The sequence below is a fragment of the Sander lucioperca genome, chromosome 2 (assembly GCF_008315115.2).
Source record: "Sander lucioperca isolate FBNREF2018 chromosome 2, SLUC_FBN_1.2, whole genome shotgun sequence".
Classification (NCBI taxonomy): Eukaryota; Metazoa; Chordata; class Actinopteri; order Perciformes; family Percidae; genus Sander; species Sander lucioperca.
In genome coordinates, this window is record NC_050174.1 from 48083487 (window position 1) to 48108705 (window position 25219).

The following is a 25219-nucleotide window of genomic DNA, read 5'->3' on the forward strand; positions in this document are numbered from 1 at the left end:
CGTGTGTGTGTGTGTGTGTGTGTGTGTAAAAAGGGGAAGTAGTGTGTGTATATAAACTGATGCTGAAGTTGATCTCATTATTATCATCTGATCTGACCATCAGAGACTCGACAGACAGACCAACTTCTCTCCTTCATCTGAGCGGTGAGACACACACACACACACACACACACACACACACACACACTCACACTTATTGTTACTGCAATTTTAGCTGGAGATGCAAAGAATAACGTGTTCATTTTTAAAGTCTATCCATTTCGTCATACATACTTATCATAAAGTACTTAAATAAACTGTGATTTCATTGATTGTTCCGTTTAATTTTACAGATTTCTCCTGTATATTTTTTGAAACATGAAAATATCAAAAGAATTACAAATATAGACTGTGAATTTACCTGTCCATGGTAAAAGGTGTATTATCAGCTACATGTACTTAAATTATCAAAAGTAAAACTACTCATAATGCAGAACGGCTTCGTGACTATTTCTTATCTCACATTTTTTTAAACAGAATGTAGAAGAAGATATGAAAATATATCTTGTGTTTTAACATAATTGAATTCAACGTCTGGAATATTTTGTCCACGTTTGAGCATTTGTATAATTTGTATAAATATTCCCCGTGCAGAGTGACAGTGTCTCTGTGGGGCTTTATGATGACATCTTATAGAGATATAACGATACACTCAACACATCATTTGATACGATTCACGGTTTTAAGTTCACAAAACAATTTACTCAGGATTTTCTCTAACAGTATGAGCTGCAGACAAATGACTGAAAATATTCCTTTATTTATATAAACAGTGCAAAGAAAAGAGTTGTTTTGGCTCTGAGACACCAATTTTGCTGACGCTTTTGGCACTTTTTTAAATGCTTTTTTGATGCTTTCATTGTTTTTTTCATTAAATGAGCTCCACCTTTACCCACTGCAACATGAGAGTGATGAACACAGTAATAATCAATAATTATAATTCGCTATTATATAATAGAGATTTGATTTTACGCCGACGATACAATCTCCTCGCGTTTGTTTTAACAGGTAACAAATGACTGACAAATTATTCCTTTATTTTTTTATCCGAAATAAAACAAATTAACTGAAAAAAATATAATTAGATTTCTACATAGAAAAAAGTCTAACAAGTGAAATCCAAAGTAGATTAAACATAGGCCATTTAGAAATGTCATTGCGATTCATGCCTTTATTTTATAGGACAGCTGAAGACATAAAAGGGGAGAGAGAGGTGGAACGACACGCAGTAAAGGGCCGCAGGTCATTTATACATTATGAGGAGTAAACCTCTATGTATGAGCGCGCGCTCCCAGCTACCCAGGCGCCCACAATCTTGACACATCCATGTTGATTTTTAACCGATTCACCATATGCATCGGTACATTTCAATATTCAAAGTATTATATTTATGTTTCCTGCATTAAATATTAGTTTTCTCTCTCTGTGCAGTGACTTCAGTGAAACCTCCGGCCATCATGTCTCTATCAAAGGGGAAGTCACACAACCACAAGGGGCGCTACACTGAGCCGGTACTGCACCACTGACAACAAACACATTACAATTTCAAAAAGAAGAAAGGTCCACGGCACTCTTCTTGCAAAAAGTTAAAAGAGCCGGTTACACTTTACTTGAAGGTATCTACATAAGAGTGACATGACACTGTCATGAACGTGTCATAAACATTATAAACAAGTGATAAACGTTTATGACATAACACTTCTTTTAGTGTCATTTGGTTTTTGTCATTAGGGCTCATGTGTCATGACTTTGTCATGACAGTGTCATGTGTTCATGACACTGTCATGTCTTATGGTTCTGCATTGTCACATTGTCGCAACATTTTTGTCGCTTTTAAAAAAAGTTTTTGTTACTTTATCTAATGTTTTTGTTTGTTATTTTTTGGATGTTTTTGAATTTTTTCTGACATTTTTGTCACTCTTTACCACGTTCTTTTTTTCAAATGCTATAAAATTTTTAAAAAACACCCAAATTCAATTGAAAGTAGTGAATGATCATTTATTTTACATGCGAAGAGCGATGTATGGAACCATCCACGTTACTTTTTTTTTTTGACAATTTGGTGGAAAGAAACCCATATTTCTGAAATAGAAACTTTGAAAATCGGGTCAAATTTGACCCGAGGAAAACTTGAGGGTTAATCGATTAGTTGTTTGGTCTATAAAATGTCAGAAAATGGTTTGTGTTTCCCAAAGCCCAAGATGACGTCATCAAACGTCTCGTTTTGTCTCAAAGTCAATGATATTCAGTTAAATGTCAAAGAGTTGTGAAAAAAATATATTCACAAAAATATTCACATTTAACAAGCTGACATCAAAGAAGGTTTACTTTTAATAAAAACTCAAACCAATTCATTGATGATCAACATAGTTGGCGATTAATGTAATAGTTGACAATTAATCGATCAATCGATTGTCTTTGCCGCTCTACATGTAAAATTAGCTCCAAGTTGATGGACTACAACATGGAATTGCTCTTACATGTATTCATTACTCTCTTTCATTATTATATTTTGTGTTATTGATCTTTAGGTGTCGACTTCCAACCTTGGGCATTCAGGAGAAGATTTCCCACTGTTTGAGCCTTTTCCTGACGCTCCCACAGCCAGAGCACCTGCTGATGCCGGCGGTAAGATCCATTTCATGTATTCATGTTTTTATCTGTCTGTGATGATGATAATAAAAACATTCTCTGATCAGTGATCAACAGCATCAGCTTCCTCCACAGCGCTGCAGAGGAGGGTCTGGCTAGTCCACACAGCATTCCGGGATGGGAGAAAAACACGCTCTGGTTTATTGGCATTTCTGTACAACAATCACAATCGTCTTGGGCGGTGCTGAGCTCCGCACGGAGCCACGGCGCCTCTGCTAAATAGCCTCGGGAAGGAACTTGTTTTGGTGGAACGTGTGTTTGATCAAAGGTTGTTTTAGTCGTGCAACAGAAAACTCAGATTGGACAGATAGTCTAGCTAGCTGTCTGGATTTACCCTGCAGAGATCTGAGGAGCAGTTAACCATAGTCCTCATAAGTCCACCGCAGAACGCCAACACAAAGAAAGAGGAAGGTGACGGACATCCGGCCGTAAAGAAGGACATCTGGGGGTGGAAATAGACCAAAAGCATACAAACATGACGTACTCTGCCTTTATTCCTCCCTCTCAGCGTATCTGTCGGTGCAGAAGGTTGACATGTGTCAGCAGACGAACGAACTGCAACACCAGACGGCCTCCTACAACACCCCCAACCTGGTGGTCCGCCGCGGTCAGGAGTTCCTGGTGAGAGTCACCTTCAACCGCCCGCTGGAGCAGAGTGACGACTTCCAGCTGGAGTTCCTGATTGGTGAGTTTCAATTCAGGGATAGGACACAGATTTACAGGTTTTTCCAGTGACGTTTTTCACAAAAATTCCCCAAAAAAGACTTTACATGTGTATGCCAAAAAAAAAAACGAACATTAAAACCTGTAACGGTAAACAACCATAACATTTAAAAATAATTAGACAATGTAAATCAGGCTGTTCTCAGGAACCATTGGTATAGTAACACACTGTAATTCCTATGTATTCCATGTATTTATAACTGTATGCAGCTTATTGACTGCTGCTGTAGAAGACTCTGGACCACATAGGGAGGGGTTCGGGGTGTACGGTTGGGCAGGGGGAGCGGAGTTTGTGTCCCACGGAAAACTTTCACCCAGAAAACGCGTGTTCGCGTCCTGGAAATCTTTTTTCTAATCTTAACTATTCGATTGGTGTCTAATCTTAACTGTCGATGCCGGCTCACAGTCACCTTTTCTCGGCTAATTTGAACCGTATAGACCGCTAAACTTAACTGTCACCTGACTGGCCAACAATCACTGTAATTTCGTAGGATGAATTCTGGGATGGGACACAGATGTACAGATTTTTCCCGTGTATCACAAAAATTCCAAGAATAGACTGTGAATTTACATGTGCATGCACAAAAAAGAACAAGAACAAAACCTGTAACTGTGAACAACCATGACATTTCTATTTGTTTTTTTACTATTCATGAAGCATTCGTACATATACTGTAGCTCTGAAAACTAATGCATTGTAATTCCTACGTATTCCACGTATTTATTACTGTATGCAGCACTGCATGCAAAAAGAAATCTTTGAAATAGGTCCAGTATTGAGCGACAATGCTGTGACCAGCAGCTGCGAACCAGTGCTGCTATATAACCCTATGGGGCAAATGTGCATCGTCAATTTCGTCCATTAAAAGTGTTGTTTTTTATTATAAGTGTCTGACTACATTATGGGAAGGATCTCTACAGAGATAGACCTCTTCTAAAAGAGTAAAAATCTCTTTGTTTAACCAGAAACAACTCCAATTATACTATCCCTAAACCCACCAGACTCCATTTAAAAAAGCAATACTTTTAGTGTGTATAGAGCAAAGATATTTTCACATGAAAATCGGTAAACTATGTTTTTGTTTCAAGCAAAACTAGAGTTGTGATGGTTGGAAAAATGGAAAGATGACAAAATTTCTTTGAATGAAGTGTATTTTACGATGCTTAAATTACTGTTTATTTACATGGAGTCTGGTGGGTTTAGCGAACGCAATTTTGCGGATGTTTTAATGTTTAAAGAAATGATCTTACTCTTTAACAGAAAGGTTTATATCTGTAAGGATGCTTTCCATAGTGTTGTCAGACACTTAGAATCAAAAGTTGAGCTTGTCTGTGGTAAAACAAGCACTTTTGTGGACATAAATTGAAGGTGTGCATTTGCCTTATTGACTTACATTGTAGCTTGTTTCACCACAGACGACTGCAGCGATTTGCTTAATACTGGACCAATGTCCAAGAATGTTGTTACCCATCAGTCACTTAGACACAAAAACAGGTTGAAAAAACAAAGTTACCCTTCAACTAGTTGTTTTGGTATCTAAACTTATCTGTCTTCGCCGCATGACGCTCACCTTTTGTCAACTAAACTCAACTGCAATTGCTGCTGAAACGACATCAGCCCTGTAGCCGGCTCCCAGTCACCTTTTCTCGGGTAACCTTAACTGTCACGTGACCGGACGTCACCTCACGTTGCCATAATTTTGTAGGATATCATACGAATTGTTGTGCATATGTTTTCGTTCGATATCATACCAACCTGTTCATGAGCATGTGTTAAACTGTAACACCTGAACACTACATGTTGCATTTATTTATGTAGTTCACAGATAATTGAACAGGTAACTAAAAGTAATGACTATACAGTTCAAATGATTTGCAAAAATGTATTAACACACACACACACACACACACACACACACAAACACACACACACACACACACACACACACACACACACACACACAGAGCTGCTGTGTGACAGCTGTTCCCAGACGGCTTCGGCTTGATCACAGGAATACAATGGTTTACGTCCGCAACGTAATATTTCTTTTTAATTCTTTTAACATTTTATTTTTCAAAACCAGTACCAGTTATCAAGTACAGTACGCTTTTAAAGTTTTTTTAATGTGGTTTTTTTTTGCTCCATTTCTGGATTTTCGTCTCCTTGTATCCTTTCCTCATCACTAAGCCTCGTCCTCCTCCAGGTGAAGACCCTTCGGCCAGTAGGGGCTCCCTGGTGGTGGTGACCTTCAATTCCCGTCCTGGAGGCCCGTGGTCGGGTCAGATTGTGGAGAGTCAGGGTGCAACTGTGACTCTGGGCATCACGCCGACGCCCGACGCCATCGTAGGGAGGTTTCGTACGAACGTGGCCATCGTCATGGCCACCGGCATGCAGCGAACCAACAGGGACGCCGCCACCGACGTGTACGTGCTGTTCAACGCCTGGTGTAAAGGTAGGAACTCCGTCACTCCTCTCTACTGTCACCTGAGAGTCACCATTCAGATGTTTCTGTCCTGTCTAGAAAAAAAGCAAAGATTTTTCGATTAGTTGACAACCATTAAATGAATCGCCGTTTATTGGGTTAATCGATTAATCAGTTTGAGTCATTATTTATGAAAAGAAAGTAACACTTCTGTGATTGGAGCTTGTTAAATGTGAATATTTTCTAGTTTCTTCACTCCTCTGTGACAGTAAACTGAATATGTTTAAGTTGTGGACAAAACTAGATATTTGATGACGTCATCTTGGGCTTTGGGAAACACTGATTGACTGACATTTTTTCCCCATTTTCTGACATTTTATAGACCAAACAACTAACCAGTTAATCGAGAAATTACAAAGACTTTGTTACTGTAATTACGTCAAATGTTCATGCAACTGTACTTTAATTTGTTAATACAATTAACAGAATTAAATGTATCTTTTACTCCGATACATTCGATACTCCGAATAGATCTGGACCACTTTGGACTATCAGGGAATAACAACTTGATTTACAAGGTCTTACACAACATCTACTTTGAAGCATTAGAGCTGAAAACAGAAACTGTGAGAGATTCAAGCAATGAAGCGACAAATCTCGTTACATCAAAATAAAATCAGAAGAAATTCATTAGACTGCAAAAAGCAGGTTTGGTGAATCATTGCCTCCTAGATTGCGAGTTAGTGCATGCTCCCTTCCAGTTGGTTATGTAATGTCCGTTTGTTGCCAAGCGCCAAAACCATAGGCCAAAACCAAAGAAGAAGAGGAGGCAGTATAGTAACTGATAGCGTCATGGAAGCACCTGCTGCAGGCTCTGCAGCCAACGTAACAGGCGATGACCATCCCAACGACAGTGGTGAACGGGATGGTTTTCTTTTACTTTTAAAAGTGAAGTATATTTATTAGAACGTTTATTTTGGTACCTAAGTACAGTAAATATAAGATACTAAGTTTATTGAGAGTTTGAGTGTCCTGTGCGGTTTCAAGAGTTATTCAGGGAGATCTAGGAAAACTTTTAAGTAAGTTTATCTATTTTCACAGAGATTTATTGTTGTTTTAATTGACATTTCCTGTAAATTATGTTTCAAAAAGTTTTTGAGAGAGTGAGAGCAGAAGGTTTCTTTCAGTGCCTGACTGAAGGATGCAGTGTTCCTTTATGTGTTGAGAAAATTCTTCTTTTTAAGCTAAATAAAGCCTTCAAAAAAGCTTTATACTATGAAGACATGATGCAACACAAAACACACACATACACAAAACTCTTCTTAATTCTTCCTTCAAGCGGCTTTCATGTTTCAGAGAATTTCATTTGAGAGTTTAACGTTTTGTATCTGATAAGGGGTATTAAAAACTCTCGGACTGTCTCTCTTTGCAGATGATGCTGTGTTTCTTCCTAATGAAGCAGAGCGGAACGAGTACGTCCTCAACGACCATGGTGTGATGTATCAGGGTTCATTTGATGCTGTGACAACCTGTGACTGGGTTTATGGACAGGTTAGTCTGGATCAACAGAGGCACCCGGCCACAATAAGCCTGACAAGCCGGATATCCGGTGTGTGTCACTTGGAAAACTGTGCGTTACCGATTGTATATACCCTTTAAAAAAAATCACAGGCGGCTCTGATTGGTCAGCGTTTACCCATCTGCTCTCTCTGAGTCTCTGCACCATCATTGCAGCCAGGGAAAGCTGTAACAGCACTGTATAGCGGCACTTTTTTACCTATTCACAGTATAGTTGTGTCTTCACAACCGTACGTTTCTGGCGACAGTTTCTGATACGGGCTGTGTGCATTTCTCTGTGGTTTGAGTGTTTTGAACCTTGACTGCTTTATAATTAAAGAAGACATCTTACTTTATAATATGGGAACTTTAAAGAAATACAAACAACCCAGAGCATTTTTTTCCCTCCTATCCCAGAACGTATCTGTGTTTTCTTACTGCAGTTTGAGCGCGGCGTTTTGGACGCCTGTATTTACATCCTGGATGCGTCTAAGATGCCGATCAACGACCGAGGCAACATCATCAAAGTGATAAGGATGGGATCCGCAATGGTGAGAAAGGAGACTTTTACATGCCTGACATTTTTGCAGTTTTAGTTCAGCTAGCTTGGTCCAGAGTGAAATATCTCAACAGTTGTAGGATGGAGTCTTAAAAAACTTGGTTCAGACATTTCTGATCACCCAGAGAATGACGCTGATGATTCCCTGACCTTTCTCTTCCCCTCAGATTAACGCTCAGGACGATAATGGCGTGTGTGTTGGGAACTGGAGTGACGACTACTCAATGGGCAGGTCCCCGACATCTTGGACGGGCAGCGTCCAGATCCTTCTGCAGTACGCCAAAACCGGAATCCCGGTCGGCTACGCCCAGTGCTGGGTGTTTGCTGGAGTCTTCAACACCTGTAAGAGCATGCACTGTTTCCAGGATACACTTGTCAAGGTGTTGTGTCAAGACTTTCAGATAACTTTAAGTGTAGATGGCCTACCTAACAACCAAATAGAGACCCAAAACAAACACAGAGGCTGCAAACAACTGCAAAGAGACAAAACTACCAAAAACTGACTACAAAATGACCACAAAGTATTGCAAAACAATCACAAACAGACCTAAAACAACCACAATGAGACAAAAAACAACTACAAAGTGACACAAATGAGTACAAAAAGACTGGTCCTGTTTCTTTTGTGTAAAATCTTTAGCTGAATAGTCGCTACAACTGAAATAAATGCAGTGGAGTTAAGACTACAATATTAAATAGATTACATGTAATTTGACTTCTCATATATATATTAGGGCTGTCAAAATAAATTAATTAATCTGAGAAAAAATAACGCGTTAAAAAAAATAACGCAGATTAATCCATTCCATATTGACATTTGACCTGACATTTGTTCTAGCCACCATTGGACTGTAAAATGAAGGAGGGAGACGAGAATGTGCTGCCTGGATCATTAACTGGAACATTTACTTATAAAAATCTTCTTCCTGAATAGGGTTGGGTACCGAAATCCGGTGCTAATATGGCACAGGTGCCTTCACGACCTGTATCTACCAGACCGAATAGCAACGCGGATTTCGGCGCCTCATTTCGGGGCAACTGATATGTCTGTGCTTCTCTCTGATGCTCTGAAACAGACGTTACAGGCAACAGAAACATCGCAGCAGCTAACGTTAGCCTACCGCTAGCTAGTAGCTGGATTAAACATGGTTACAATGCTGACAGCTAACGCTAAACGGTGTAAAGTTTGACTGTGTTTTACTGTATAGGATTCAACACCGGGATGCAATGTGCAGCTGCCATTGTTGGAAAAACACAGACGGTGCGTTCAATGACACTGGTAACCTACAGCGTCGTGGTGCATTCAAAGTTGTTGTTAAAGGCCCTTTTCCCATCTGGTAGTAGTTTTTCTCATTCAACAGCAATTTACTAGTGAAATAAGTTATTGTTATAGTTATTACATTATTATTAAATCATTTAATTTTGACCATATGGCCTTAGCAATAAACAAGCCTTCTTTAATGTTGCCGACTGTTGTTTAGTACCCTTTTTTTTTTTTCTTTTTAACTTTCTTAAAAAGTATCAAGGCACCGGGCAAAAATGATGTATGCGATTAATTTAGATTAATTAATCACAGACTATGTAATTAATTAGATTATTTTTTCTATCGATTGACAGCCCTAAAATATATATATATATATATATATATTTATTTTTTTTACTATATTTAAATGGAGCAGAGGCATGAGTGTGTTTTATGAAAGTGACACACCATTAACTATGTGATTTTTGTTGATAGCATGAAATATTTGATGATTTGAATATTTCATATCTCTGCAGTCCTACGCACCCTCGGCATCCCGGCAAGGACCGTCACAAACTTTGTTTCAGCTCACGACAGCAACGGCAACCTGAAGATCGACCTCATCTGCCTGCCTGATGGCTTGCCGGACGACCAAAACACCAGGGACTCCATTTGGTCAGTCATCCCTGTTGCTAGGAGACCGCCAGGCCAGAAACTAGTCCATTCGAAATGTCTCAACTGTCCTGTGCACATTTTGACAAAGTCATGATTTAAACCAGGAAGAAAACCTCATACACTCCAATAAAATTACTGAAGTTTGTACTTAAGGAAATGTACTTTGGTACTTTTCACCACACAGACACAAAATGACTACAAAGAGACTCAAAGAGACTACAAAGAGATACAAAGAGACTACAAAGAGACAGAAAGTGACAGAAATGTACCACGAAGAGACAAAAATGACTACAGTGAGACGCTAAATAATACAAAGTGATGCAAACGTCTACAAATCACAGACACAAAAATATCACAAAGAGACACAAAAGGACAACAACGAAACATAAAGAGATATAGAAAAGTCACAAACTCACAAGTAGCAAAAAATGGACACCCATCCATCTATCGTGATCCACCTATCCGGGGTTGGGTCAAGGGGGCGGTAGCACCAGCAGGGGACCCCAATCTTTCCTTTCTCGAGCCACATCAACCAGCTCTAACTGGGTAAAATACCTTACATTTGTACTTAAGTACAGTACTTGAGTAAATATTTTTTCCCCCAATGGAACCATGTTCGTAGATATGGCCTCTTCCTGGCACTTAGATAGTCCAAATACTGCAGTTTCTTTACCGTGTAAGGTCTGTGACAATTACTCTTTTTTGGAGGGGAGGGTAATCAGATATAACATTAAGGTATTAGAACATGTGTAATCTGTGGTTTGGCTGACTAAACACATGTACAAAAAGGTGTACTGACAGCACGTCTCTGTAGGAACTACCACTGCTGGAACGAGGTGTTCATTAGGCGCGACGACCTGCCGCCCGGCCTCGAAGGATGGCAGGTGGTGGACGCCACGCCCCAGGAGACCAGTGATGGTAGGCAGACAGACACAGACAGAGCAAGACGGACGGATCAACAGATAGCTGGACGCTAAACATGATGGTTGTTTTACAGGATATTTTCGCTGCGGTCCAGTTTCAATGATAGCCGTCAAGGAAGGTTTGCTCTGTCACCCGTTTGACGCAGGGTTCGTCTTCTCTGAGGTTAGTTTCTTTCTTTATTTCTTTAAAGGCCTCATGAAGTGAAAAATGCATGTTCCCAGTGTTAAGCCTGTGTCCCTATGATACATGTTCATTTATCTATTGTTGTTTTAAATTTGTAAAAAAAATATACATATTTTTACATTATAATCATGGTCTGTTCTCTTCCTGTGAAAAGTTTTAAATGTTTGATGACTCATCCTGCTATAATGTAACCCTATAGGGCAAATGATTACTATCAGTTTGTTTCACCTAAAATGGCTGTTTTGGACACTGAAAGGCGTTCCCCCAGCCTGCCTATGGTCCCCCAGTGGCTAGAAATGATGATAGGTGTAAACCGAGCCCTGGGTATCCTGCTCTGCCTTTGAGAAAATGAAAGCTCAGATGGGCCGATCTGGAATCTTCCCTTTATGACGTCATAAGAAGGAAGGTTACCTCCCCTTTCTCTGCTTTGCCCGCCCAGAGAATTTGGCCCGCCCATGAGAAAGAGAGAGACATCATGGCTTTCAAACGAGCAAAGTGGCAGTTGGTCAAGGTCAACACTGCCTGTGTGACCCGTCACTTAGACACAGAAACATACAGTGGCGAGAAGTCCTCTGCAACAGATAACAGGCTTTCTTCCTGTGGTTTCATGTTAGCTGCTGTCACTCTGGCGGGGGAGGGTGCAGCATAACGCCCACGCAGTGCTATTGGTTACTTTAAACGGCAGTCAACATCCGAGACAAGTCCCTCCCTAGCTTTGTGTTTTTACAGGAAACGCGTAAACATGTGGAAACAAGTGGCGTTCTGGCTTCCATTTCATGAGGCCTTTAAGAACAATCAATGGAAGAAGTAATGAGATATTATGCTAAGGGGAAGGGTAGGAAAGGGGGTATCGTGGTTAGAATGAGGGAAGTACTTTTTGCAAATCTTGGAATATTGAAATATTTTATTTTACAGATTCCATCTTTGGGGTAGATCCGATTTCATTTCTATGTGTAATCTCAAATTTTTCCACGTCTAAAGGTTTTTCAATTGAAAGGGTATTACTTTGTGTTTTAAATGTTGTTTTGAAATGTTTTTGCTTAATATCGTTCTTTACTTACTTTAGCATGATAATTAAGCAATAGCTCACGATAGGCTGAGGTAAGTTGTGATTTTATCACAGCTAAGGGGTGTTGTTCGGCCGGACGCACAGCCATTACGTATGGCAATATGAATTTATATTCCTATTCCAATATTAAATATTTTAATAACAAACAATTTCACAATGGAACAGGCCCTCCTGGGCTGCCTGCACATACCGAGGCAGCTGCTGTGGAACGCAGGTAATGTTAGCTTACACTAGCAGCTAGCATAGGCTATTTTATTTTTTGCTGACGCCAAAGATTCTCTAGAACTAAAGAGAACGCATTACCTGCTGCACCAATGGTATGAAACGCTACACACTTTCTGTCACCTAAATTGGCATCATAACGGTGTTTCCTCCAGGTGAACAGTGACGTTGTCTTCTACCAGCGGTCTCGCTACGGGACTCTGACTCCGTACTGGGTGGAAACGGATTACATCGGAAAGGCTGTTTACACCAAATCTTTGGGCAGCAACTCACCAAACAACATCACACAGAACTACAAGTACCTTCAAGGTAACACACATACACACATTTCAAATTACAAAAATGAGACCTAACTTATTAGTTTAAATGCGTTTAAAAGTGAGAATCAAGATCTTTATGACATGGAAACACTACCGTTTTTGTCCACAGGGGATGCCAAAATAAACACAAAATGAAAGTTGCTTGTAGTTGCTTTAATGGCAGGGTTAGTAATGTTGAAAAGCTAGCAAGATCTGAGAGTAGCATCTCCTCTGGGCTTCCTCTAACCCCTCCCCCCGCCCACACACAGACATCCATGAGATATCACTTTCCATTGCCATGTCTGTTAACCGCAGCAATGGCAACTTTTGCGGAGTTTTCTCCTCCATTAGCACAATGTTTTCCTGTGTGTGAATAAAGTACAAGTACGTTAAATTTGTGCAGCAGCTGTGTTTGTAGATACTGCGTCTTTAATGTGACTTGATTAAAGACTTGAGGGGGTTGGGAGACGTTGGAGTCGGTGGTGAAGTGATTTCTGTGTGCAGGTAGTGCAGAGGACAAAAGGACTAAGGACCGGGCGAACGAGTACGGTATGGAGAGTGATCAATCCGAGCTGCCTGAGATCACACTGTCTATCATTATTAACGCCAGACAGGTAACACACCTGTCTACACGTCTGTCTACTGAACATTATGGGTGTCTTGTTTTCAAATCGAAAATTTATCGAAATTAACTTTTTTTTCGATTAACAATATCAAAGAAGGATCGGCGATTCCCTGTATTTTTTTCTCTCTCCACCCCCGCCAACTTCGCATGTCTAGAAAAACAGACGTAGCATAGCGTATCCGGCTGGTAGCATGCAGCTAAAGACACAAGGTAAGGGTATCTTAATGGTAGCCAGCAGCTGCACTTTTCCAGACACCATGGCCACTGCCGGAGTCTGAGATGACGGAGAAACAGCAGAACTGGAAAATCCTCCTGCTTCCCTGAAGTCTCCTTGTGGCAACATTTTGCCTTTCCTGTGTTAAGTTATGGAAACAAACAACGAAGGTAAAGCAGGTGGGCTCTGACAGGACACCATGGTGCATTCAGGTGCACTTTGTAAACTCAGAGAAACTCATACTGTTGCTGCAAAGTACCCATCAAACATCTAGTGGCTCTTGGTGCAGCATTGCCATAACTGCTGAAATAAAAATGTTTAAATCAAATCATATTTTTTTTTATATATATATATATATATATATATATATATATACACACATATACACACATATACACACACACACGTATATGTGTGTATGTGTGTATATATATATATATATATATATATGATTTGATTTTAACATTTTTATTTCAGCAGTTATGGCAATGCTGCACCAAGAGCCACTATATAGAGCTGCATATTTTTACATGTAAATGGATGAATTAATTTATTTCAACCAAACCAGCGTAGTGATTTTAATGATTTTAGAGATGTTTCATGTTAAACAAAAAGGATCTTGCTCTTTAACAAAAAGGTCTATCTCTGTAGGGATCCTTTCAATAATGTTGTCAAGACACTTAAAATAATAATCGGAGCATGTCAGTGGCAAAAACAACACGTTTTGTGGATGGAAATTGACGGTGTGCATTTGCCCATTAACGTTACATTGCGTCTTGTTTTGAGTCTTGCTCAATACTGGACCAATTGTTGTTCACATTTGTCTCTTAGACACAAATACATAGGAAAATAGGGTCCAGGTTGAAAAGAAATTCAAAGTTACCCTTTAAGTACAAATTCAATGTACTTATACTCTCCACCCTTCTCTCCAGGTCAACCTGGGTCAGGATGTCAACCTACAGGTGGATTTCCACAACCACAGTGATGTCCCCAAAACCGTCCAAGCTAACCTGGCCTGTTCCGTCATCTTCTACACCGGAGTTAGAGCCAGTCACTTGAAAAATCACAACTTCACCATCACCGTGCCGGCCAATCAGAGTGAGCGATGTCAGAGAGGAAATAGTATTATGTGGTTATTAGAGATAACCTCTGTTACAATCTATGTGTGTGTGTGTGTGTGTGTGTGTGTGTGTGTGTGTGTGCGTGTGCGTGTGCGTGTGCGTGTGTGTGTTGCAGTGAAGAGTGAGCTGGTGAAGCTCACAGCTAACGAGTACATGCCGTATTTGGGCACCCAGATCTGCCTGCACTTTATTGTTACTGGACAGATTGAGGACGAATCAGTGACCGCCATCAAAGTGCTCGAGCTGAAGATCCCGACGCTCACCGTGACGGTAAGACTCGTGTCAGGGTTGAAAATCGGCCAATTTCCCTCTTTAAGATTTAGCTTGGTGTAAGGTACTTTGTTGTGTTACCTCTGTTAATGAATCAGAAGTGGTAAAATGCTGTAACGAGTGGCCGTTGACTGCGTTGTTCATTAATAAAGAGAGACGTGCAGTGCCGTCTTGGTTCCGACATCGGACGCCCGGGTTTCTTTATTTTATAGTCGAGCCAGAGTATGGGCGATGCAATAAACCCTCGGTTACATTAGAGCAGCGCCATTACAACCATAGGGACACTGGCGTTATTTTTTTTACAGTTGATGTTCTCGGCGTGTTGTTGTTCTTCTTCTTTTTCTACTACATCTTCTTCTGTGATTCCAGCTGAGTGGCTTGCCTCAGGTGCGGCAGCAGATGTTTGCCAACGTTACCTTCACCAACCCCTTCAACTTCGCCCTGAAGGACTGTAGGCTGGCCATGGAAGGAGCTGGAGTCATGAGCGAGAAGACACGTCTCAACAAGTACGCGCACACACACACACACACACACACACACACGATATATAAGTGAAGTCAAAACACCTCGATCACTCCCTGGGGACTGTCTGCAGTATAGGTCATAAGTCGCGACCCCTCCATGTTAGCCGATGGGACGTGGGCCAAACTAAAAAAATCAAAGTGCACGTCAAATACTTTTTTCTAGAGCTGCAAAGGTTAATCAATTAGTCGTCAACTATTAAATTAACCTGCAACTCTTTTGATAATCGATTAATCGGTTTGAGCGAAACATTCTCCAGATTCCAACTTCTTCAATGTGAATGTTTTCTAGTTTCATCACTCCTCACCGTCTTAGAGTTGATGGAACATGGACCAAAAAAAAATAAAAAATCAAAGTAAACATCAAATAACATTTTTCCCAAAGATGGTTTTTGTCATTTTAGGTAGTTTTGATCACGCTGATGTTTGTTCATTTTTCTCATCAGTTTGGTTTTCATAAGGGCTGTCAAAATGAAAACGATAACGAGTTAGAGCAAATTCCTTTCAACACCACCACCATTTTTTTGACGCAGGATTAACGCATGCTGTTGAACTTAGGCCGGTTACACACTGGATGCGTCGCGCAAGCGTGTCAGCTGCGTGGCGTGCCCGTTTTTATTTCGGCTCCCATGTTAACAGGTTAGAGCTTACACACTGCCTGTGTGACACGCGGGGCCGAAAACGCGTGCATGCTAGAAATAGAACCGACGCCTATTTTTCACGCAACACGCAAGCGTGTTGGAAGCGTTTCCAGGCAACATAGAATAGGAAAAGATGTTTATATGTCCTTTAGACACGAATATATATTAATAAATGACATGTTGATGTTTGGAAGTCTCTAGGTTTTGATATAAATGCAGATATAAATGTAATTTAAAAAAAAAAAAAAAAAAAAAAAAAAAATCGATTTTCTAATATTGCACCTGTCAATACAGAACGAGATGTTCTGTAGCCTATTTGCCGTCAATACTGCCGACGTTGTCTTTGCTGTAATCAAATCAGTATATATTTATGTTTAACATGGTATTTCATTTTATCAATGGGAAACATACGTGTCCAGACAAGGCTAGCAGCAGCAGCGCCGCCTCAGACACGTTTCTGGTGTGTAAAGACACAGAAAAATCCACGCCGCCGCCACGCAACAGAAACGCCATGCTCACGCCACGCAGCCAGTGTGTAACCGGCCTTAGTATCACAAGCAGTATCGCTAATCCTTCTTTTAGGGAAACATGAATTTAAGTGACTGTCCAGGTATACCTAAGTTAAGCTAATGCTAGCTTGTGTCAGGTATAGTATTTTTTATTTAGGTGATTAGTAATATTTTAGTAAGATGCTGAAAATGCAGTTTGTCGTGTGTTATCAAAGCAGCAGCTCGGCGGCTCGAGTGGTCTGAGTGGCGAGTCAATCCCCATAGACCCCCATGTTAAAAAAAAATCAAAACTTAAGCACAAATACACACGTTTACAGACTGGTACAAAAAAAACAACTGTTTTGGTTTCTATTACATTTCCCCCTTTGACACTTCATGACAACTGTATGAGGGGTGATTTTTTTAAGTTACTCACCCATTTAAATTATATTAAGGCTTAAAGTTGTGTTACTATTAGAGTTGAGCCGGATACTCGGCTGAAACGAGTATCCGGTACGGATAAAGCACTTTTGCCGAGTACGAGTATTATACGAGTAATACGAGTCAATATCTGTGCTCGGATTGAATAAAAATCCTCATTGGGTAGTTGACTGTGTCTGCGTTCTGTGATAGGCTAGTCGTCACAGCGCCCCTCCCCTACACACACACAGATTTATTGTGTTGCTGTGTCCCGCTCTGCTCACTCACACACAGAACTCGGTCTCTCCCTCTCTGTCTCTCCCTCAGTCACTCAGGTTCGCGGGTCTTTTCCGTTAACGTTAGGGTTTCTTCAGCTTCAGGTTTGTTTTTTACTTCGGTTTGTAGTACTTACTTATTAACCAGTAGAGTTCTGGTAAACGTGGAGTTTGTTCAGACGTGGTGCTTGGTAGAATGCGACTCGCGTTGTGTCTCTGCCTGTCGGAGATTTTTTTTCTTTTTTAAACCGTCAGCTGGCTCTAAACAGATCTGAAAAACAGCGTCGGACTATTTGATCCGTAGAACACAGTCCCCCCTGCCCCCCTCTCTCTCTTTCTCTCTCTGTCTCTCTCTTACTCACTCACACACACACACTCTCTCACACACACACACACTCTCTCACACACACACACACACACACACACACACACACACACACACACACACACACACACACACACACACACACACACACACGGTGTGGAAATAAAAAAAATAAAAAAGAAACAAAAAAAACAAAAAAAATCACACTGATCATAAAAAAATTAAAAGTTAAAAAAAGAAAGTTATGTTGAGTATGAAAACTCTTGTTCATTACATTTTACTTCATAATTGCAACCGCATGTGTTGTATTCATTGTTCTTGTTCTGTATATAGTTTGTTTGTTATCGTGATCAAAACCATTGATCTGAAGCTCAATGCTGATGCTGTCATGTAAATAGTTTTCTAATCAGCAATAAATATAACAATTTCTGATCAACCCATATCAATTGCATGCTTAAAATAACATACTGGTTAAAGCCCCTGCCCATTTCAAGACAACCCGACCCACTTCCGGGTTAAATCCCGCCCACTTTCGGGTTAGGCCCCGCCCAGTCCGAGTACAGATACAGATAATTCATATGGTTAACAGATACAGATACAGATAATGCTGTACTCGCTCATCCCTAGTTACTATCGACACTAAATAAGATATTTTGCTAAGAAAAGCTGCATTTCCCATTCAACCATGTACCCTGCATCATAAATACATAGCATTTTTAGCAAAGCAAAATGCTTAAAAATCTTTGAAAATGTACCGAGAAATGATAATTTTAATTGTGGATAGAACTCCTGCCTTGATTGAAACGGCACGGCATATCTGTCCCAAAATTGTGGCCGCATCTACATATTGCTCTAATGAACAGCAGCGGCCAATGTGGTATGTATGTATGTATGTATGTATGTATGTATGTATGTATATATATATATATATATATATATATATCTACACACACACACATACATACATAGATACACATACATAGCAGCGCCCGTATCCAGGATATTTTGGCTTCCCTTTTGTACAGTGAGAAGAAGTGGAGACGCGTCGTCCATCTTTATATACAGTGTATGATCTTAAGCAAGCGGCCCACAGTTGAGGCGACCCAATTGGTAAACCAAATATTTTCATACATAAATTTGTTAATGTCTTCCTAAACTAACTTTAAAAAGGTCAAATGTGAGTATATTATGGAGAAATAAAGATATATGAAATGTTTATATTGACACATAAAAGCCTCTTACATGGCAAATGTCAAAATCTCCTGTAAGAAATTTTTTCCAACGACACACAGTAAAATAAAACAAATTTAAATTCAAAACTACATAAGTTTAACAGAATTATTCTGTTTTATTTCATAGATTATATATATACATATATCATATATTATATTTACATGTCCATGGTAAAAGGACATGAAAAACCTCAACATTTTTATTTTCCCTACCCGGAATATTTAGCCTTGACTTTTGTACAGTGGGAGGATGTGGAGACACGTCGTCCATCTTTATGTATACAGTCTATGGTGATGACATGTTGTGGCTGTGTGTATTTATACCCGTGCACCTGTTTGTGTTTCAGAGTCATTGAGCCTCACGCTTCGATCTCCTGGAAGGAGTCGTTCATCCCTCGGCTGGCCGGAAAGCGCTGCATTGTGGCGGTGATGGACTGCAGCAACCTCTGTCATGTAACCTCCCCACCTTCCTCTCTCATATTACAAGCTGTGGAATGACACTACAATTACTCAAGTACTGTATAACATAACTGTGTTCATGTTCAGACACTCTCCGCGGCAATTGGCCATATCCGAACACATCCGCGCTCATCAAACAGTCAAATATATGTACAAAAACATTTGCATGTCTAATTAGTATACAAAGGTGACTTTGATGAGAGACAGCAGTAAGAAGGCTTGGGCGAGGCTCAGGTGGCGCTGTAACTTTACATTCAGCTTTTACTGAATCATTTGGAGTTGCTGAAGCATGCCATTTCATTGTGAAGAACAGAAGTACGGTCCTGGACATGTTGACATCATTAGTCACGTTTCCATCAACATATTTTTATGCACATTTTGAAGTAGCGCATTCATTAGAAAATGTTGATGGAAACGGCAAAATTTAAAAAAAAAAAAAAAAAAAAAAGACTCAAATTTGCTACATAAGTTTTTACGCTTGCTTGAGGTGGTTTTTGCCTTTTTAGAATAGGAGTTAATGCGCAAAATGGGAGATGGAAACAGCTTTGCCAAATAAGTTGTGACGTAGCGAACATGTAACTCACATGACTATAGTCCCGGTATCGATCGGATGGGGGAAGGATCGGGATATGGGTCCCATCCAGTGTGCCGTACACTTGTGGCACAAGGTACGTGGTGGAGTTGCTGTGCGCTATAGCCTGTGCCTCAGCCACGTCGGGTAAATTGACGAATTGGTTCAAGAGCTTGAATGGTATGGCCCTGCACACCGCGTATACACATGTCTCACTGACACCAAATGTCTCTGCCACAACCCTGTATTCTGCACATGTGCCCAACTTGTCCAATGCTACCTCTCTCCATTTAGCCAGAGAACTTAGCTTCTAAACTCTTTGATTTACTAAGCCGGCTTGCAATCTACAACCAATGCGTAACGTCAACTTGTGATGAAACTACGCTTTGCGTAAGTCTAGTTTATTCGCTCGAAACCAGTTGATGGAAGCGCTTCTAATTTGCATTTTCTTTAAAAGTTAGCTTAAAATTCGCTTGACAATTAGATGGAAACATGACTAGTGATGTTAATTGGACGACTTGTTAGTACGGTTATTACCCCCGAAAAACCAGCAGCGCCCAGAAAGTGTTTACAGCGGGGAGATAGGGGCGTCCGAGTACGGCCAAGGGTAGCGCGCGGCTAATTCCCCGGTGTTAGCTTCCTTTGGTCGGCTCTTGTCTTGTAGACAAAACTAAAGTAAATGGTTGAAATGATATTCCCTTAGAAAGGTAAGACGGTACAATTTAGTTTTACACAATTAAATGAACTGAAAACATTACAAGATCATTTATATTCGCATTCAAACAGATATTTGGATAGAATGTTAGCTTAAAAGTGTCTGAGAATCAGGGGCGATTTCAGGGAATCTGCTTAGAAATGGAGAAAATATGGGATAGGATAGAATAACAATGCAATTTTGCAAACGTAAAACATCACATTCATTATTAATTTCGCTTGTTTTCATTTTCAACTAATTGTGTATCCAAATGCAAAACACATTTTCTATGGGCTCTTAAAAATTTGGATAGTCAAAACATGAATTGTGCAACAACGGCTGGGAAGATTTTTTCACAGTACCGTATAAAAATGAAGTGCACATACATTAACAATAAACTTGCCTCAAACTTCAACAAAGAAAACCTGGCTGTACGCAGTTTTCAGAGAACAGGAAACAGAACAGAATTAAAATGCAATGCACAGTATATATATATATATATATATATATATATATATATATATATATATATATATATATATATGTATGTGCAAGTGCTCTACAGTGAGTTCAATATGTTTCTACTTCTAAACTGGCCTCAAAATTTCAACAAAGTACACAGTTGCCATACAATGTGTGTTTAAAGTATATATCCATTTACCAAATGGAGAGGCAGCGTTTGGCAGAACAGGCAGCAAAGTGACAGTACTCTGATCCAATGGAAATCAAATTTGTCAGATTGACAGCACTCTAGCCCAATGGATTGGGGGGCCCAATAATATTAGAGTGCCACTTCTGCGCATAGACACAGTTCTGTTGAGTACAAATGTAAAGTACTTGTACTTTGAGTATTTTCCATTTTATGCTGCTTTATACTTCTTCTCCACTACATCTCAGACTGACATATACTTGCCCTGTTGTGTTTTTTCAGCTGAGGGGAGTTGCTTGTGTCAACATCACGCCCTGAGATGATTGGTTCACAGAGCTGTGTGACCCCCGCCCCTCTCCATTTCCACTACGCCTCCACCAATCACAGCAGCTTCAAACTGAGTGGGCGGAGCCGACAAACTACGCAAGCAACGTCTTTGATGATTTCATTTCTTGTTTGATTTCAATTTACGCAAATCCCAGGAAATTCCAAGCTTTGATATTTTTGCTCCACAGACGGAGGCAGGTTGGCGTGAGATTTTAAAATGAGTTTAGCTAGTTTAGTGAGGAAGCTCAAGGGTTAAAGGTCATATAGAGGAATAATAATACATGATTTTGAATAGCTTTATTGGGCAAATTTGAGAAATTTGAGGATTTTGTTCTTGATAAAATGAGATTTAAGAACTAAAATATTATTATTAATCAATGCTTTTTAATCAGTAAACGTCTCAGAGAGTCTCCTCTCAGTCTGAGATATAAAATCTGTTTAATCATCATTTTAATGTTTGGATGAAAATACATTGCGTGTGATTGTACTGTAGGCTTACTGCCGAACCTTTTCTGCTAACAGTAAAAGCATTTTCAAAACCACTGAAGGTGTCACAGAACATTATTTCCACATCCACCAAAATCATTGAGGACGAGACAAACTGCAGTTCAGTTTCAGTATTTTTTAAAGAACTCACTCCAATGTCAGTTACAGCTGTGGAGGAAGAACTCGGCAGTGGCGGAGCTAGAAAGTCTGGTGGCCTGGGAAGACGGTACGCAGGAATCCCCCAAATGGTTGAAATAAGACACATTTGTAAATCTTTACATATCTAACCCTAGAACATAAACAACAGAAAATAGACATTAACTGAAAACATGTTATTTTACTCAGTGATATGACATGTTATGCCACTGAACTGCAATTTATATGGAAGGAGAATAAAAACATAGCATGTGGTCCAGGGGTAACTGCAGGCCTACCCTCTTCATCCCTGTCATCTCCCTCTGCCTCCTCCTGATCACTCCATTCCTCTGTCCCTCTCTTTTTCAATCTGCAGCCTCCTCTTCCTTCTTTTTTCCACTTTGAACTTTACTTATTTCTTCATCTCCTTCTGTGGCCTTCTCCTGCTCTGACCTGCCTGACCTCTCCAGTTTACTGCCTTCTCCTTCTTTACTTCCCTCATTCTCTTCCTCATTTTGCAATATCCCCACTTTTAGCTTTCCTTTTCACTTTAAGGCTTCAGCTAATCTCTCCAACTGTACTGTGGCCTGCAAGAGTCCAGATGTGAAAAGCTCTGGTTGTTTTTGTAATACATTACACTGTAGGTCCATGTAGCTAATAAGTATAACAAATATAAATCATCACATGCACACAACAGTTATGTTTAGGACTACTTAATCCCATTGTATTTGTTGTTTGACAGTAAAGGATCTAACCCGGTTTAACTTGTGCAGCCTCGTTGCTGTGACATGTGAGAGCAGGTGGATTTATAGTACTGCTAAGCTAATCAAATAAAAATGATTGATCTCCTAGTTAGCGCTGTGCAGTGGGTTGGAACGTAACGCCACCGAAACGACGACCCTCTGTAAACATTACGGGTTCAAACATGCCAGTTTTTTCATATTTTGTATTCAAATAAAATGCAGCTCAGTCGCTCCACTCTTTGCCAGGATGCAGACCACCACAGCAGACTCGCTGTGTGTGAGCCAGACTGTGTGGATTTGAGGGTCAGGGTCCTAAGATTAACTTTCAAATTATTCACTTTTTGACTGTAGAGCCGCCCCTGGTAGGCAGACAGGCAGATATTATATTCCACAAGAAAAGAAGGTTAGAAGCAAATCAGACGGAATACACGAGGAAATATACTGGAATGCACAATTCAAGTGACTGCGCTGTTCCACTACCACTGTAGCTGAGACAAGGATCAGGCCAGCAGTGAGTGGTTGCTATGGTGCAGCGTTGATTAGTGGATAGGTTGCAGGTGTGCAGCTGGGAGCAGGTGAATCAGCTTGGCAGCAATCAGGAGCCGGGAGAGAGAGGGAATCACCACGGCAACAACACAGACAACACAACTTTTACATGTAACCCCACACTTTAACTTCGATCGGAATACGTTCTCCACCAGTGGTTATTACATCACATTCAGGTCAACAAGTAAGAAAGCCAATCAAACATCAGACTTTTCAGAAGTTTAATACCCTCAAATTACATTTTGAAATACTGGAAACGTAACATTACGGCAGTGACCTTATGCTTATGTTCATGTAGTGTCGGACGGGTGGAGTTGGAGGATGCTCATGAGAAGTTGGAACCAACAACTCGGAAACTCGGTAAAGATTCTGTTACCTGACTTGCTGACTTGACGTCATATGTGTCATCAACATGGCGGGCGGGAGGTCATATCGTCGGGATGAATGTTTTGCACGGACAGAAAATCATTAATTTACAATGAAAGAGTAAGTTACAGATGCATCGTTGCATTTCAAGTGTTGCATACGGTATCTTAGCCTACTTTGGATGTATCGTGAGCTAAACCGGGTATCACTGTCACTGTGTCACCAGCCAAAGCATTAGCAAGAGTTTGTTGTAGCAACCAAAGTAATAGTAACTTATATTAATATAATGAAACCCGAGGACGCTTTACACAAGTACAGGGGGACAAAAAGAAAATAGTAGGCCAACGCAAACATAGACTAAAAGCTAAGTAGAAAAAAATCGAGCGCTAAATGGAAGAGGGACGTAATTTAATTCAGGCTACTTACAACCATTGTAAAGTTATTTTATGAATGAGATAGACATATTGCATACCTGAGGGCCAATTCAGGGTCGGTTTTAAAATAATTTACAATCCCGTCTGTTCAAAACCCGACCAAAGTTGACTCAGGGTTGTCGCCCCTTGTCTTGCACTCACCCTTTTAGCATTAAGTTCTTTGTTTAGTTCCAGTATCAGCCATAACTGTAACAGATAACTTCTAAAATAAAATTAAAACACAACTAGGCCTATATAAAGAAATCTCCTGCTACCTTTTACCTGGCTGGATACTCGTTAACACAGGCTTTTCCGGTGTTACACCGAAATCTGTGAGCCATCACAAAGCCATCACACTACCTGCCTAAATCATTCTGTGACTTTGCGGGGAAAATCGGACCCTGGCAAAAGCATGAATAAAAACTATATAAAAATAGCGTTTGTTTCACCGTTAGTCTAGTTTGTTGTTACAGGTCATTTATGATCATCAGTTGGAAAATAAAACGGTTTCAGAAACATTTCTGTTAGCTACTTTAATAGTTAGCAACCCTCCTTCCTTACAGCATTTGATTTGACTCGGACATAGAACACGCCGTGAGGAGACTCCCTTTAAGTCTCCCTTTAAATGTTCTCTGTCCGGGCCAACCCATGTGGCCTTAAGGCTGCGTTCAGACAGGGAAACAGCGATCTAGCGATTTGCTGACTGCCGGCTGCAGCAATGACTACGTTTACGTGCACATAATATTCCGGTTTTTGCTTTATTCCGAAAAAGACAATATTCCGTCTAAGCTGTTTACATGGCTAATGAAAGTGAATATTCCACTAATAATCCCGTTTACATGTAGCCGTGCAAATTACGATTTCTTTCTAAGTTTACCAGAGGTGGAGGACTTGTTGGACCGTGCGAACACAGTGTCCCTCTCCTTCATTCCTTCAACCAAAGGTCGGCGTAGCGATGTGTGCGCATATCCCAAAACCTGTTGATATCCAAGTCTTTATTAATTATTATATATAGAATTATTATTATTAATAAAGGTAGCTGTCTTTCTCCTTCTTATCGGGTCTGCAGCCTTGGCTGGTTGGTTTGTGTACAGCAACCATAGCAACGCACAGAGCTGACCATAAGCCTG

The 25219-nt window shown here is 40.2% G+C and overlaps 1 protein-coding gene across 3 annotated transcripts; it reads left to right on the forward strand.

Annotated features, from left to right (window-relative positions):
• The first annotated feature begins 59 nt into the window (after positions 1–59).
• Positions 60–21942, forward strand: LOC116040611 (coagulation factor XIII A chain-like). Of its 3 annotated transcripts, XM_035999051.1 has the most exons (19): positions 86–144; positions 1471–1550; positions 2571–2667; positions 3200–3376; positions 5619–5867; positions 7270–7388; positions 7838–7945; positions 8121–8295; positions 9733–9871; positions 10686–10789; positions 10869–10957; positions 12425–12578; positions 13073–13182; positions 14340–14505; positions 14644–14798; positions 15168–15294; positions 16993–17002; positions 19048–19153; positions 21356–21942. In XM_035999051.1, exons 2-19 carry the CDS (start codon positions 1497–1499, stop codon positions 21389–21391), a joined length of 2175 nt encoding a protein of 724 aa, XP_035854944.1. In that variant the 5' UTR covers positions 86–144; positions 1471–1496; the 3' UTR covers positions 21392–21942. The 3 variants fall into 3 exon arrangements, with proteins under 3 accessions (XP_035854943.1, XP_035854944.1, XP_035854945.1); XM_035999050.1 differs by lacking the exon at positions 16993–17002 and having other exon boundaries at positions 60–144; positions 15168–15304; XM_035999052.1 differs by lacking the exon at positions 16993–17002 and having other exon boundaries at positions 2571–2664; positions 15168–15304.
• The last annotated feature ends 3277 nt before the right edge of the window (positions 21943–25219 follow it).

Bases quoted from the DNA above. Each gene is read 5' to 3' on its own strand.
- LOC116040611 (XM_035999050.1), top strand. From the start codon at position 60: ATGCTGAAGTTGATCTCATTATTATCATCTGATCTGACCATCAGAGAC. The intron at 14,506-14,643 runs GTGAGCGATGTC...TGTGTGTTGCAG, and splicing joins CACCGTGCCGGCCAATCAGA to TGAAGAGTGAGCTGGTGAAG. The intron at 15,305-19,047 runs GTACGCGCACAC...TTTGTGTTTCAG, and splicing joins GAGAAGACACGTCTCAACAA to AGTCATTGAGCCTCACGCTT.